Raw genomic sequence first — 15,605 nt, 5'->3', positions numbered from 1 at the left:
TACTGTGACTTCTATATATATTATAATATAATGTGTTACGTAGATCGATTTTTCAACTTTATTCTCAAAACTATTAACCGACACGGAGCGATAGCACGGAAACTGAAAAATGCTTCGGAAAGCGGATTGTTTGCTAATCATTTTGAAAAAAAACGTGAATTATTTTGATATCCTAATGATAATGTGTCTTTTTGACAGCACTATATTTTGTTGATTATTCAATATATTTATATGGTACCTGGCATTTATATACATATACATGCATAATAATAATCCCTTGAATATATTTTAGTTGATTGATTGTTGGTTGTTTAATGTCCAGTGTAAACTATTTCATACATTTCTATGAAGAAAGAGTTTCTCATTCCTAGGAAGATTTTATGATATTTTGTGCACAATGTAATTTAAAGTACTAACTCCGTGTTTCAAAGTCAAACAAGATAATTATTATTTTTCTTCATATTTCTTAAAAAAAAATTGAATATCCATATAATTCAAATCTGGTTTGGATTTGTTTTGTGCTCAATGGAATTTACTACGACAAATTCAATTTTATTGATAATTTTGGGATCAAATGTGATGAGGTTTATATTTAGGTATGTGCAAAACAGGGAAACAATAAACTGGTAAGTTGGAGACCATTCAGACTTCGTTTAGATGAGACACGTCTTCAAAATCAATACAGTTTAAAATTTTGGGGAGTTGAAAATTGAAAAGTGAAACTTTTTTTTTATTGTTTACTTTGCACTAAGCATTTATATACAAACCTCTTCTATTACTCTTCCTCTGAGCAAAACTCAGTTTGTTTTAAATCGATTTAAACGTACATTAAACAGAACTTAAACAGTAGGAGATCATGGTGGGTTTAACGACAATAAGACAGCAATCAAACAACAAAAAACACACAGGGACATCGAGTGGGCAACATATATAGTGTTTACCAATAGAAAGGTGTATACACAACATGCCAATTTCTAAATCGTCCCGAATTTCCATATATCATTGTGAATAAGTTTATTCAGAAAAAAAAGAATACATGTATTACATGTCTTTGAGTTAAAAGAAACAATGATAAAAGATATGGCATTAAAACGCGATTCTCCATATTAGCAATTGAGGAGAAAGCCTGAACATGAAAAGTTAAACAATTTAAAGGTTATACAAATTTTAAAGTTTTACTCCTTAGAGGTATATTTTCCCCCTTCTTTTACCCTACAAGAAAACTTTCCTTGGAGCCGTTGATTAAATATCTGCCGAATTGTATAATATTATTATGCCGTCATGTGTTTAAACAGTTATTGGCCAATCAAATCGGTATGCAAGTTAAATAAATATTAAATAATTATATAAATAACGCTTCAAAATGATACAATTATATTGTCATTCTAAAAATATTATACATGACCAACAAAAATAAAATATATTAAATGACTGAAGCAATTTTATAATACGTTATATAGATACAATGGATAAGCGTGGATTCTTGAAAAAGAAACCATGAGCCCGGAGGGCGAATGGTTTGTTTTTCATGAATCTACGCTTATCCATTGTATCTATAACTTAAACTATTGTGTTAATTTTTTTTCTAAATTAAAGCCTTTTCTAAATTAGAAGGTATTGTAAGCGAGTTTAAATAACCATGTTATCGTGTCCAACGATGCATTGATAAATCTCGGATCACAATTAATTGGTTAACAAAATACAAATATAACACTTCTACCTTTAAAGATATCTTTATATTACCAGGCATATGAATATTATCTGTTTATACAAATAAGAAATATTCGAAATTATTTCTAATAAAATTGAAAATGGAAATGGGGAACGTGTCAAAGAGACAACAACCCGACCAAAAAGTATATATAAAGTATATATAATAAGTATGTTATCGAAATTTTTCGAGCACTCTAGGCACATCACGATTTTCTCGCATAGTAATTTGCGAACAAACCTTTGTAAAGTTATGTAGTAAAACAGATGAAATCATACTATATTTATAAAACAAAAATTGACAAATAGAATGTAATCATTTTTGTTTCAAACATGTGAAAAATCCAATAATAATAAAAAAAAAAACCCGGTAAAACTCGCTATTATTACAAAAATATCCACTATAACATGCAAATTTAGAAAAAAACCAGGATATCTTAAGAATTGGAACAACAGAGAGAATACAGGGATTCGAACCTAAACCGACAAATCCCTATCTTTAACTCATTGATTTTAACCTTGATAACCTCGCGGCTACCAACTCATACTATACGACTGCCTATTTTGTCTATATAAAGGTACAAGCCCTGTGTGTCCGATGAACCGATGTATATCAGATGTTCATTTAAATACATAAAATAGACATCTATAGTGTAACCAATTGGTAGCCGAGAGGTTTCGTCGATGTGTTGATGTCAGTCACACATAACAGATTTCAAGGAAGGGTTCGATTCCCAGTGAAGGCATATAAAAATTACAAAAATTAAGGTAAGTTTTTAAATTAATTCCATTAGTGAACAGAAATCAGTAAATTAGCCAATTCAAACTTAATGAAATTAGGCACACAAAGGAAACAATTGAATATAATTTGGTGAGTCAATTTCAGCGGCAGATTTAGGAAGCGTTGATTCTAGAAAAAGAATCCACGGTAAATGAATAGGCTGACGTCACCACAATGGTTTAATGAAGGATAAACCCTTATTGTTACAATATTGCCGAAAATCATACGACATTGATTAGCAATTATGACAAACCAATAAAACATTTGTTGTTTGAGATTATTCATGGTTGACTAGTTGTATAACCGTTGGCGCGTGTCCTAATTATTAAAACAAGGGACAGAAAAGTATTAAACAGAAATAACCGTTTTTTTTAAACCATATTTTCAAAATTCACTGCATGATTTAAACAGCTTAAACGTGTTTCATTTATTTTATCTTTGTGCGTATACGATGAAGTGTCCTGAAGGGCTCTCTTCACAAAACAATATTACTACAAAAATTGATAGCAAGTTATACTTTAATGTTCATGACTTACGAGTATTTTTCTCATTAGATTTCTTGTGAAATTGATCGAAATACAAATACCGAAAAAGATATATGGCGTAAACGTCAATGGACAAGCAACCCAACGAGAAAAATAAAAATTAAGAGGCATCTATAACTAGTTTAGAGCTGGAGAAATTATTCAATGCCATGTGATTGTATTTAGGTTTAAAATTTATGCGTTTTTCGATTTATGAAGAGGTCAATTAGAAAAATAATAAGTAATTGACGCCAAAAAAAAAAAGAATACAAAAATAAGATGCATGAAATAAAGTAATAACATAAGTTTACAAATGAACTTATTATCATTTTTTTTTAATTGTAATTGTAATTTTATTTTTATTTATATTTAATGTTACCCGAAATGGAGTCCTCCTAAAAGATAAAATTCACTTGAATGGGTATTTCTGGTTTAAATATCACACGTACTATCTACAATATACGGAAATGACGTCACGGCTGCGTATTGTAAAGTTACTGAAGGAAGATTAATGTCAAATTCATATCCCCGGGCGACGAAATTACCGGTTTGTCAGAAAATTAGGGTATAATTTGCGCCAACTACCATTTAGAAAAGGTTTGAATCGCGCCCATCTCTTCTTTTCTTATAGTATGAATTGCGCCAATAAATGGAACTTAATTGTGCCATATTTACCTCTAAACGATTAACCTATTTACATGTAAAATAAGAATACTCACTTGAAAGGATGTCTGAATTTGTTTTAAAAAAGATAGAGTCTGATAGAGGGTCTGAAACCTGTCGTGGTTGTGAAGATTATAAATTCCGCCAGGCTTTTATAGAGAAAAATGGAGAAATTATATGGGAATATAATGCGCACTGTTAAATCATGCTTTGCAAGGCTATTTACAGATGACTCGTGTACAATCATTTTGAATGGTGAATAAGATCACATGCATGAATTTAGCGCTCAGAAACTAGCCCGTAAATATGAGGAGGGAATTCAGTTATTAATTATATATGAAAACGGTGTGTAGAAATACCGCAAAGGACTGAGCACAAAGTTTTTGCACTAAGGACACTAAAACGATGTTTTAAGACCACAAAGAACATGGATATAAGAAGATATAAGTATATAACTCATAAATATAAAGTTTGGTGTCAATCGATATTATTATTTTGAAGTTAAATGACTTTTAAGCAGCCCGTGCCACAAAATAAATACGACAGTAACAAACAAACGAAAATAATCAGAGAAAATTGAAATACCATAAACATGTTTAATCAGTTTACAAGTGGATCCAAAACGGTCAAGGTTAAACGAACATGAATTTCTATCGATTACACAGATGACAATCAACGGAGTGTGGCGCGTGTCGATAAAACATTAACTAACTTTACAATTACTAAAGATATGATTATCAAATTAAAAAAATGTACTTTTAGCAAGTGTCCTTCTATATGCCATGTTCTTTGTGTCAATTCTATCATTCCGTCAGGTCCTTAGTGCAAATTTTTGTCCTTAGTGCAATAAGAACAAAAAATTGCAGATAAGTCTATAACATTTGCGCAATTAAATGCTTGTTTTATTGGCGCAATAGAATGCTGCAGTTTTCAAAATAAAGTGACGCAAAAGAAGAATTGGCGTAATTAAGTTGTGGCGCAAATTTATTCTTTTTTTTACAGCGCAAATGGATATCGGCCTTCAAAACACCGTTTGTACACTAACATTTATCTTTTACGCTGTCTAGCCTGAAAATAAAAGTTTTGGCAATTTGTGTAGGATTTTAATTTTAGAATGTAATGAACAAGTACGAAGATCGTTAAAAATCTTAAGTGAATCGGAAAATGAGCTATGCACGATTAAAGAAAATGGAAATAGTTTGATGCGTCGATATGAAATTTCACAGAGGCATGTAATATTTGTAAAATTTGGAGAGAGAGAGAGAGAGAGAGAGAGAGAGAGAGAGAGAGAGAGAGAGAGAGAGAGACTAATAAATTTCGCGGTATTTGGTCTCATGTTACAACAAATGTACTCATGTCAAAATGTGATGGAAGGAACAACAAATGGAAGTTTTTAACGACCTTGACTGGCTTTACAGCCCTTGCATGGTCGGCCCTGGCTTGTGCCTTTTTGGGCATTAAATAATTTAATTTTTACCATATGGTAATTGATATAATTTAGAATGACAAAAAAAAAATTATTAAAAAATAATATAGAGTAAAATTTTGAATAACTAAATGAATAAATAAATTGATGAATAAATAAAGAAAAGAAAAAGAATATAAAAATAAATAAAATAAAATAATATAAAAATGAAATTTTTATATAAAACATAAAATAAAAAAAATAAAAAAAATATACATATACGTAAAAATAGATAATTAATAAACACGGAGCCACCAGAAGTAGGAAAAGGAGGAATTTGGAAAAAAAAAGCCAAATGTTATCGTGAGTTACTGTTTAGTTAGCATAATTTCAATAGTTTAATTCACTTAGCACTACATATATTTTAACTAATTTTAAATATGTTTAATTATTTCAAACATTTTTTTAGATTATAAATTTATTTCGATTTTAATTCGTCTTGAAGAGCTTGCTCTACTGCGGTTACGCCCTGACTCCATTTCTGAGTCACTGACCCGGATAACTCTTGCAGTGCAGTTGGTCTTCTTACCGATGTGTTGTTAAGCCGTCTTGAAGAGCCTGCTGTACTGCCGGTTACGGCCTGACTCCATTTCTGAGTCACTGACCCGGATAACTCTTGCAGTGCAGTTGGTCTTCTTACCGATGTGTTGTTAAGCCGTCTTGAAGAGCTTGCTGTACTGCCGGTTACGGCCTGACTCCATTTCTGAGTCACTGAACCGGATAACTCTTGCAGTGTAGTTGGTCTTCTTACCGATGTGTTGTTAAGCTGTCTTGAAGAGCCTGCTGTACTGCCGGTTACAGCCTGACTCCATTTCTGAGTCACTGACCCGGATAACTCTTGCAGTGTAATTGGTATTCTTAACGATCTTTTCTTTAGTACGTCCTGTTATTGTTGTAAAAATTGTTTTATTACTGCCGGTTACGGCCGGACTCCATTTTGAGTCACTGACCCGGACAACTCTTGCAGTGTCTTTTATTTATTTTATTTATATTACTTTTATTTTTTTTAATACTTATATAAATTTATGGTAATCAATTTCTGTTAAATATTGAACCAAGTACGACCAGATATATTGTTGTTTATCTTTAGGAGGATCTAGCAATATTTTGGTATTAACATTTTCTATTTGAACCTTATCCAAGTTTGATTGTAAATTTTTTCCTGGCTTGTGAGTGATTAATACAGTTAACTAGTACGTGTTCTATATCCTCTTTAATGCCGCATGTATTGCATATTGGAGGTACATTGCGGATGTACTGGCCTAGCTGACCAGGTAATAAAGTAGTACCCAACCTAAGTCTAGTTATTGTTTTTGCATTATATCGATTACCTTGATAAAAAGTGGGTTTTTTCTTTACTCCAGTCTAATTTAGTCCAAAGGGTGACAAGGGGATATAAATATGGTCACTACAAGTCTACTTTCGGCTGGCAGTAAAAAAACCTTGCCAAAGTGGGGCATTCGTTTGGTTGTTTGGGATATACAAGTACGCAACCAACTATAAATCAATCCAATCTAATAACTGTTTTTTTCCCGCTTTTTTCTATGTTAAATTATTTTAACTCAAAATAATAATTGAAATAACTTTCTGAAATAAAACATATATCATACGCCTAACAAAACGATATACCATACGATAGATGAAACGCTAAACCATACGATAAACGAAACGCTAAACGCTAAACCAGACGATAAACGAAACGCTAAACGCTAAACCAGACGATAAACGAAACGCTAAACGCTAAACCATACCATGTTACATACGACAAATAAAACGCTTAACGATACCATGAACCATACGATATACAAAACCCTAAACGATGACATTTACCATACGATGAACGAACGATGAACGAACGCTGACCGAACGTTGTACGAACGCTATACGAATGATGTACGAACGATGACCGAACTCTATACGAACGATTCCCGAACGCTGTACGTACGATTCCCGAATGAAAAAAGTGTTAACTTTTACGTTACAGGGACTGTACCACAAAGGGATGGTTAGGATTTGCTTTGGGGGTTATGGCTCAAACCGTTTAGGAATTAGGGGCAAAAAAGGGGGAAAAACAAGGTTGTCCTGGTTAATGGACAAATACTTTAGTAAAAAACATAATTTAAAGCAGTGTAAGGGAGATAAATCAAATACATCATTTGAATTACCTGCCTTACACTGCTTTTAAATTATGTACAAAGTAATGGTTAATGAACAATTTAGACAATTTAAAACAGTGTAAGGGAGGTAATCCAAATACAACATTTTGATTACTTCCCTTACACTGCTTTTAAATTATGTTTAAAGAAATGCATATTTATAAAGGAAGACCAGTGAAAATATCTGCAAATGTTGCATCTTTTTTTTCACAAAAAAATCCATATGAAAGATTTGACACCATATTTTAAATTCTATTATAAAATAGATTAAGTTATTTAATTTATGGTAAATTTAAATGGGTAATTATGGTTGCAAACTCCATTGGAAATTTGAATTGAGATTATGAACATATCTTGAGGGAAAGAATTTTTTGGGGGAAAAAGAGGGGGGGATAAAAAGAAATTGTGGGGGGTCAATTTTTTCTCATTTTAGATTTCAGAAATTAAAAAGAATTATTCTTCAAATATTATTTTTTTTTCAAATTTCAAATATTGAAAAATTTCAAGAAGTAATCTTTAAGTGCACAGTATGGCGCATTAGATTTGTAAAATCTTTGACCACATTTATTTATTTGTTATGCCGAATCTAACAGTGTAGTTAGATTTTTAATTTTGGGTCCAGTTTTGAAATTGGTCTACATTAAGGTCCAAGTTTGATTTTAACAAAAATTGAATATATGGGGCTCTTTGATATGCTGAATCTAAAATGTATTTAGATTTTTGATTTTGGGTCCAGTTTTCAAGTTGGTTCAAATTGGAGTCCAAAATTAAACTTTGTTTGATTTCAACAAAAATTGAATATATGGGGTTCTTTGATATGCTGAATCTAACCATGTATTTAGATTTTTTTATTTGTGGGCCCAGCTATCAAATTGGTTCATATTGAGGTCAAAAGGGTCCAAAATTAAACTTTGTTTGATTTCATCAAAAATTGAATTATTGGGGTTCTTTGACATGCCAAATCTAACCGTGTATTTAGATTTTTAATTTTGGGTCCCATTTTTTAAATTGGTCTACATTAAGGTCCAAAGGGTCCAAAATTAAACTTAGTTTGATTTTAACAAAAATTGAATTCTTGGGGTTCTTTGATATGCTGAATCTAAACATGTGTTTAGATTTTTGATTATTGGCCCAGTTTTCAAGTTGGTCCAAGTTGGGGTCCAAAATTAAACTTTGTTTGATTTCAACAAAAATTGAATATATGGGGTTCTTTGATATGCTGAATCTAACCATGTATTTTGATTTTTGGGCCCCATTATCAAATTGGTCCACATTGAGGTCAAAAGGGTCCAAAATTAAACTTTGTTTGATTTCATAAAAAATTGAATTCTTTGGATTCTTTGATATGCTGAATCTAACCATGTATTTAGATTTTGGATATTGGACCATAATAGGTAAATTAAAAACATTTAAGTTCTAAGACCACATTCATTCTGTGTCAGAAACCTATACTGTGTCAAATATTTAATCACAATCCAAATTCAGAGCTGTATCAAGCTTGATTGTTGTGTCCATACTTGTCCCAACTGTTCAGGGTTCAACCTCTGCGGTCGTATCAAGCTGCACATTTTATTAAGATTTGCAGGGCAATACTTCCTACTTGACGATACTTTGAGTTTTTATAAAACCAACTGAGCATGAATATTTTTAGTAACATATAACTCTGCTTCTGTATTAAGGAATGATTTGATAAAATTGATCTGAAACTTGATATAAATGTTGATTTCTATGATGTAAGCGATTTTAGAATCTGCCCACAGTCACTAAGACACTTTTTGTGTGATGATACTTTGATGTTTTATTATACCGTCTAAGTTTTTTATCAAAGTTTAATTATGAGTGGAGTATAATTTTCACATCAGTGCAACTTCTTGCTTATTAAGGAGAATTTCTGAAATGTTTTAAAGTGTAAAGTATCTCATAGTTTATCTATCTATCTCATATTTAAGTCAGCCATCATACTTATTAGCTCACCGGGGCCCGAAGGGCCCCATGTGAGCTTATGCCATCACTTGGCGTCCGTCGTCTGTCGTCGTAAACTATTTCAAAAATCTTCTCCTCTGAAACTACTGGGCCAAATACCTTCAAACTTTAACAAAATGTTCCTTAGGGTATCTAATTTATAAATTGTATCCGAAGTTTTGATCCATTGACAAACATGGCCGCCATGGCTAAAAATAGAACATAGGGGTCAAATGCAGTTTTTGGCTTATATCTCAAAAACTAAAGCTTTTAGAGCAAATCTGACATGGGTTAAAATTGTTCAATTGGTCAAGATCTATCAGCTCTGAAATTTTCAGACGAATCGAACAACCCATTGTTGGGTTGCTGCCACCGAATTGGTAGTTTTAACAAAATTTTGCAGATTTTTGTTATTATTTTGAATTTTATTATAGATATATATAAACTGTAAGCAGCAATAATGTTCAACAAAGTAAGATCTACAAAAAAGTCAATATGACCATAATTGTCAATTGACCTCTTAAGGAGTTATTGCCCTTTAAAGACAATTTTACACAATTTGTTCATCAAGTTTGCTAACATTTAAAAATCTTCTCCTCTGAAACTACTGGGCCAATTACCTTCAAACTTTAACAAAATGTTCCTTAGGATATCTAATTTATAAAGTGTATCCGAAGTTTTGATCCATTGACAAACATGGCCGCCATGGCTAAAAATAGAATATAGGGGTCAAATGCAGTTTTTGGCTTATATCTCAAAAACTAAAGCTTTTAGAGGAAATCTGACATGGGTTAAAATTGTTCAGTTGGTCAAGATCTATCTGCCCTGAAATTTTCAGACGAATCGAACAACCCATTGTTGGGTTGCTGCCACCGAATTGGTAGTTTTAACAAAATTTTGCAGTTTTTTGTTATTATTTTGAATATTATTATAGATATATATAAACTGTAAGCAGCAATAATGTTCAACAAAGTAAGATCTACAAAAAAGTTTATATGACCATAATTGTCAATTGACCCCTTAAGGAGTTATTGCCCTTTAAAGACAATTTTACACAATTTGTTCATCAAGTTTGCTAACATTTAAAATTCTTCTGCTCTGAAATACAGGTGAGCGATTCAGGCTCTTGAGAGCTTCTTGTTAGTTTTGTTACAGTATTGAAATGAAAAGTGGTAGAAACTATCATGCTATCAATTTCATTGATGAAATAATTATGAAATATAGATTCATATTTTGTTGAGGAAAATCACAAACTAAGTCCAGAAATGTAGAGAACCAGAAGTTCTGGATTTTGAAAAGTTAGACATAAATCTGCAATCCACACTTAAACTTATATGGATTAATTCGGGTTAAGTTTAGGATAAGATTAAGGCATAAATGAGGTGAAAGGTTGGACATAGGATAAGACTTTAGATGACAATAATTCACTGTAACTCCTTATTGTATGGATGTGATGGTACGCCAGGTTTGACTGTATTTTGTCTATTTTAGCTGTTCAGTGTCCCAGTATTTGTTTTAGTCACATCTACCATGGTAAGTACCTGACTTAGGAATACCATTGCCACAGGTATTTGGCAGATAACAAACCTGTATACTTATTTTAGGTATATCTGACATGGCCAGTACCTAACTGTAACGAGGGATGTCCATCATCATGGATTAAAGATGGCTACTGTGACAAGGCTTGTAACAACTCTGAATGTGAATGGGATGGTGGAGATTGTCATGGTCAGTTTATATAATAGATGTATTGTAGTATGTTTATTTACGTAGGTAGACCATTGACCTATTAAAGCTAATTATACACACTGTCTAGTGACGTAGAAGGTTGACTGTTGTGTATGCTCTTTTGTTTGTTTCTTTGTATTGGAAACTTCTCCTTAAGCATATACTTGATATTAATAAAACTATCACTTTTTGCCATGGACACTAATTTATGTTGTCCTTTAAGATCACTTGTGTTTAGCTTCCAGTTGCCAACATGAGCACAGTTTTGTTATCAAGATTAAAAGTGAAGGTTCTAGGTGACGAGGAGAAGGAAAAGAAACTTCTTGGAGAATATATCTTGAGTTCTATTTAAAAAGATTGATATGTTTACACATTATGACACTAGTTTTGAATAATTTGGCATTACATGAAGAAGTATTTATCTATCTTTTGGTGGTGTAAACTCTGCCTCTATTTAATGATATACTACTTTTATACAGGTAGTAATGTACAGGCAGGAGCAGGTCATTGGAGTGGTGGTGTTGGCTGGTATAATGATCAGAAAGGTAATATATATTACAACAGTCTCAAAATCAGATTGCTTGTTTTACAAGTAGAATTGTACTTGGTTTAGTATTTGAAATAACTGTTTCAAAAGTATTGATAGTATTTGAAATAAAAAGTTTCAGAAGTATTGATAGTATTGCTTTTGTTAAGAAGAATGTCAGATATTAAATTGTAAACAAATATGCATACATGACTTCTTATACGTTCAGGTATTTCACATCCATTTTTTATGGAAATATTCTTTATAAAGCACAAAAATGTCAGTATTCACCTCTGAAGCTAACAAAACCTTTAAATAGACTTATTAAGAAGGGATATAGTTACCATACTGTTGTCAGGTCATTAAAGATTGCATATTTTGGCATTAATATTGATTCACTTATAGGGTCTTTGCATCGGCACTAAACACATTTATTTAAAAACCAGTTGTTGGCATGACACGGGTTATGTTCTTCTCATATATGTTATGATGGTATGATACTAAACCCCTAACGGGAAGGATTGTGCCTGATATTCATATGATGAAGACATAATCTTTCAATCAGTTTAATTGAAGTCTGGAGCTGGCATGTCAGTTAACTGCTAGTAGTCTGTTGTTATTTATGTATTATTGTCATTTTGTTTATTTTCTTTGGTTACATCTTCTGACATCAGACTCAGACTTCTCTTGAACTGAATTTTAATGTGCGTATTGTTATGCGTTTACTTTTCTACATTGGCTAGAGGTATAGGGGGAGGGTTGAGATCTCATAAACATGTTTAACCCCGCCGCATTTTTGCGCCTGTCCCAAGTCAGGAGCCTCTAGCCTTTGTCAGTCTTGTATTATTTTTAATTTTAGTTTCTTGTGTACAATTTGGAGTTTAGTATGGCGTTCATTATCACTGAACTAGTAGATATATTTGTTTAGGGGCCAGCTGAAGGACGCCTCCGGGTGCGGGAATTTCTCGCTGCATTGAAGACCTGTTGGTGACCTTCTGCTGTTGTCTGTTCTATGGTCGGGTTGTTGTCTCTTTGACACATTCCCCATTTCCATTCTCAATTTTATAAGAGGACATTTTTTGCATGTTGAACTTTTTCCTCAGCATCAAGTTTTGAAGCGAAGACCGTATATGATAAACAACTGACTGCAAGAATTGAAATAATTATTTGAATGGAAAATAAGATTTGGGGAGAAAGAGTGACAGCAAGTACTTATTATTGACCCTTTTCTATTGTTTGTAGAACATTGTAATAAAGGATGTGCTGATTCTTGGCTGGCAGATAGATATTGTGATACTGTAAGTACATAAGGAATATTATAGGACTTTTTTCAAAATCCCACCCATATCAACCAGAGACATCAATATAAACCCAAGAGCTCTGCTGTGACAATTATATTGATTGAGGGTTGTTAAAAATGAAAAGCCAAACCATATACACTTTATTACATACCTCAAGTAGATGTTTTCATATGACATGACATTATACTGAATAGGTGTTTGATAAAGCTTTTGAAACCATGACTGATACCGTAAATTGGGTTATTTTGGTGGTAGTTTTATTTTGGTTTATTTGGTGCCTCCAATGAAAGTGCCAAAATTAAACACACGAAAATAAAGCAAACGCTAAAAATTGAAACGCCAAAATCGCGTACCGGTACGACAATATCGTAATGTTAATTGTTGGGGAAAATATTTGATGTTATTATATCTTCCGTATATTTCGTACAATTCTATACATAGCCAAATCTGCAAATAAATACCTGGTATAATTTGACAACAACACTATATAATTTTTACTTAATTGTCAATTTTCTGAAATTGTTAAGAAAATATAGCATGAATTTTTATTCACACATGTCATAAATATGCCAGGCTTTTGCTGATTAGACACCGTTATTGGTAATTAGAATATCAAAACTCCTTGTAATCCTTTATCTTCAATTAATTAACATGACTTTTGTACTGCCAGGGGCATAAGGATTAAAATTTAAATCCTTGATTGTCAATAGATTAACATGTACTGCAATAGAGATGATTAAAATTTATTTCATATGATATTTGTTAAAAATAAACAATCTATTTAAAAGGTGATTTTAATGTTTAAAATTTGATTTCATAACTTCTTTAAGCTTTGAACCACGATATACGGAATTATTTGCAATTGCATCCGTATCTGATTCCGATGCCTTCATTAGGTTCTCATTTGATAAATTCAATGATATGTTGTCAATAAACGGGTAAATAAAGACAAATATGAATGAGCTTGCTCACTACTGTTGTAACAAAATTAAAAATAACAATTGGACGAAGCCCCAAAATTACACACACCAAAATAAAACACATGCCTATCGAGAGAAAACCGCCAAAATATCCTGACGCCAAAATTTCCCAATTTACGGTATCGTTATCATCACGGATGGCTGATAAAACACCACTGCCAGTGATTGCACACACACAATTTACTTGTACTTACTACTAAGTACATAATAAGTGGCTTTACTGCATGACTTAATTGTCTTAAAACTTATATGTGAGGAAAATGTATTTGTAGACTGTTTAATAAATTATTATACCGCCATTCTAGGAGTGGAGGCTATATTGCAAGCACCTTGTCTGTATGTCCGTTCATCCAACACATATTTTCATCACACTTTTCTCAGGACAATTAAAGAGAATGACCAGAAGCTTGACATATATGAGTTGAACATGTGAGCAAATTCATATGTTAGACATCTACTTCCTATTTGTCAATACTTGAACTTTTCAGTATGTTGAATGAACTGAACATTTTTCGTCACATATTTCTCCAGTATTGCAGAACAGAAGCTCAATAGTGATTAGTTGTAGGGTGTGTTTGTTTTTTCAGATCTGTCAGACACTTACTTTCTGTTTTCTGATACTTTGAAATATGAAAGCTAACCATTCCCTTAGCACTGCAAGTTATGAATTCTTGTTATTTTTTACACTAGAGTTCTATCCTTCACTCCTTTACTATAGAAGAATGAAAAATAAATGCATAATTATATATGTTCTTCTGAAAAATAGTGAAGATGATTTATAAGGTTATTTTAGTGGCTTACGAGTAAACTGAAAAGTGAGGGGTGGGGGCAATTGTCCCCAGGCTCCTACGCCAGTGTTCTTAATATGTGCTTTTCTCTTTTTCTATAATTTCATAACAGTTGATAAGAATATAATAATCATAGTTTTAAAATTTTTAAATTTACAGACATGTAATGTAAAGCTGTGTGGTTTTGATGTTGGAGATTGTGGTACATCTAAATATGACCAACTTTTAGGCTATAAACTGGAGACCAGTGTTACAGAGTATATAGTACCAAAAGGTAGGATTCACTTTAATATCAATTTACAACTTATGTGACATGTACTATTTAAAAATCTTTGTATATATAGGTTGTTTATTCTTTTTGATTTGGATAATATTTGATTCAATAGGTCAACTTGCATGAAGAGCCATACTAGTCATAGTTAAAAATGTTTGTACATCATGTAATGTTATAAACTTTTCAATTTTATTCTTTTTGAAAGAATAGATTGGTTTGACACATAGCAAAAATATGGCAAGGTCAGTACAGTACCAATTCCAGTTTATTATTTTATTTTTTTTAATTTGTGGGTAGTTAAAGGGGGATGTTTATTTTATTAAGTCTCCCAAATGAAGTTTGGGAAGACTTATTGTTTTTGCTCAGTTATTATTATTCTTCTTCTTCTTCTTCTTCTTCTTCTTCTGCCGCTTTTAAATTTGAACTTGTCCGCACCCGTTTTCCAAAACCGCTTGTCTGATTAACTTAGGGTTTCACAATATGTTAGACTAACATGTCTAGTGGTGCAATCAGGGTTTTGTTTGTGCAATGGGGTTTATAAAGGGGTACTTTGAGGGGCAAAAAGAAAAGAGGGTTTTACTATAGAACCCTATGGGATTTTATTTTTTAAAATTTTAAAATTATTATAAATTGAAAACCGTTTGTGATAAACACAATCTTTTTAATTGAAAATGTTCTAAATGATAAAGCCCATTAAATGAAATACAGGGTTAGTCCCCAGGGGTCACCCCACCCCCTGCCATTTAA

At 32.1% G+C, this 15,605-nt stretch overlaps 1 protein-coding gene across 9 annotated transcripts in view; it reads left to right on the top strand.

Annotated features, from left to right (window-relative positions):
- Nucleotides 1–15,605, top strand: part of LOC127704254 (N-acetylglucosamine-1-phosphotransferase subunits alpha/beta-like) — a 68,444-nt gene that overhangs the window by 25,752 nt on the left and 27,087 nt on the right. For all 9 annotated transcript variants that reach the window (XR_007983204.1, XM_052208205.1, XM_052208214.1 and 6 more), the window contains exons 11-14: nt 10,866–10,989; nt 11,469–11,534; nt 12,758–12,813; nt 14,744–14,858. Coding sequence is in view for 8 of the 9 variants with exons in the window: in XM_052208205.1 (XP_052064165.1) it covers nt 10,866–10,989; nt 11,469–11,534; nt 12,758–12,813; nt 14,744–14,858 (361 nt within the window). In the remaining variant the exon portion in view is untranslated. The remainder of the gene's footprint in view (nt 1–10,865; nt 10,990–11,468; nt 11,535–12,757; nt 12,814–14,743; nt 14,859–15,605) is intronic.

The sequence above is a fragment of the Mytilus californianus genome, unplaced genomic scaffold (assembly GCF_021869535.1).
Source record: "Mytilus californianus isolate M0D057914Y unplaced genomic scaffold, xbMytCali1.0.p SCAF_6, whole genome shotgun sequence".
In the NCBI taxonomy this organism is placed as follows: domain Eukaryota; kingdom Metazoa; phylum Mollusca; class Bivalvia; order Mytilida; family Mytilidae; genus Mytilus; species Mytilus californianus.
Note: the sequence above shows the minus strand (reverse complement) of the source record. Positions and strands in the feature narration are given on the sequence as shown.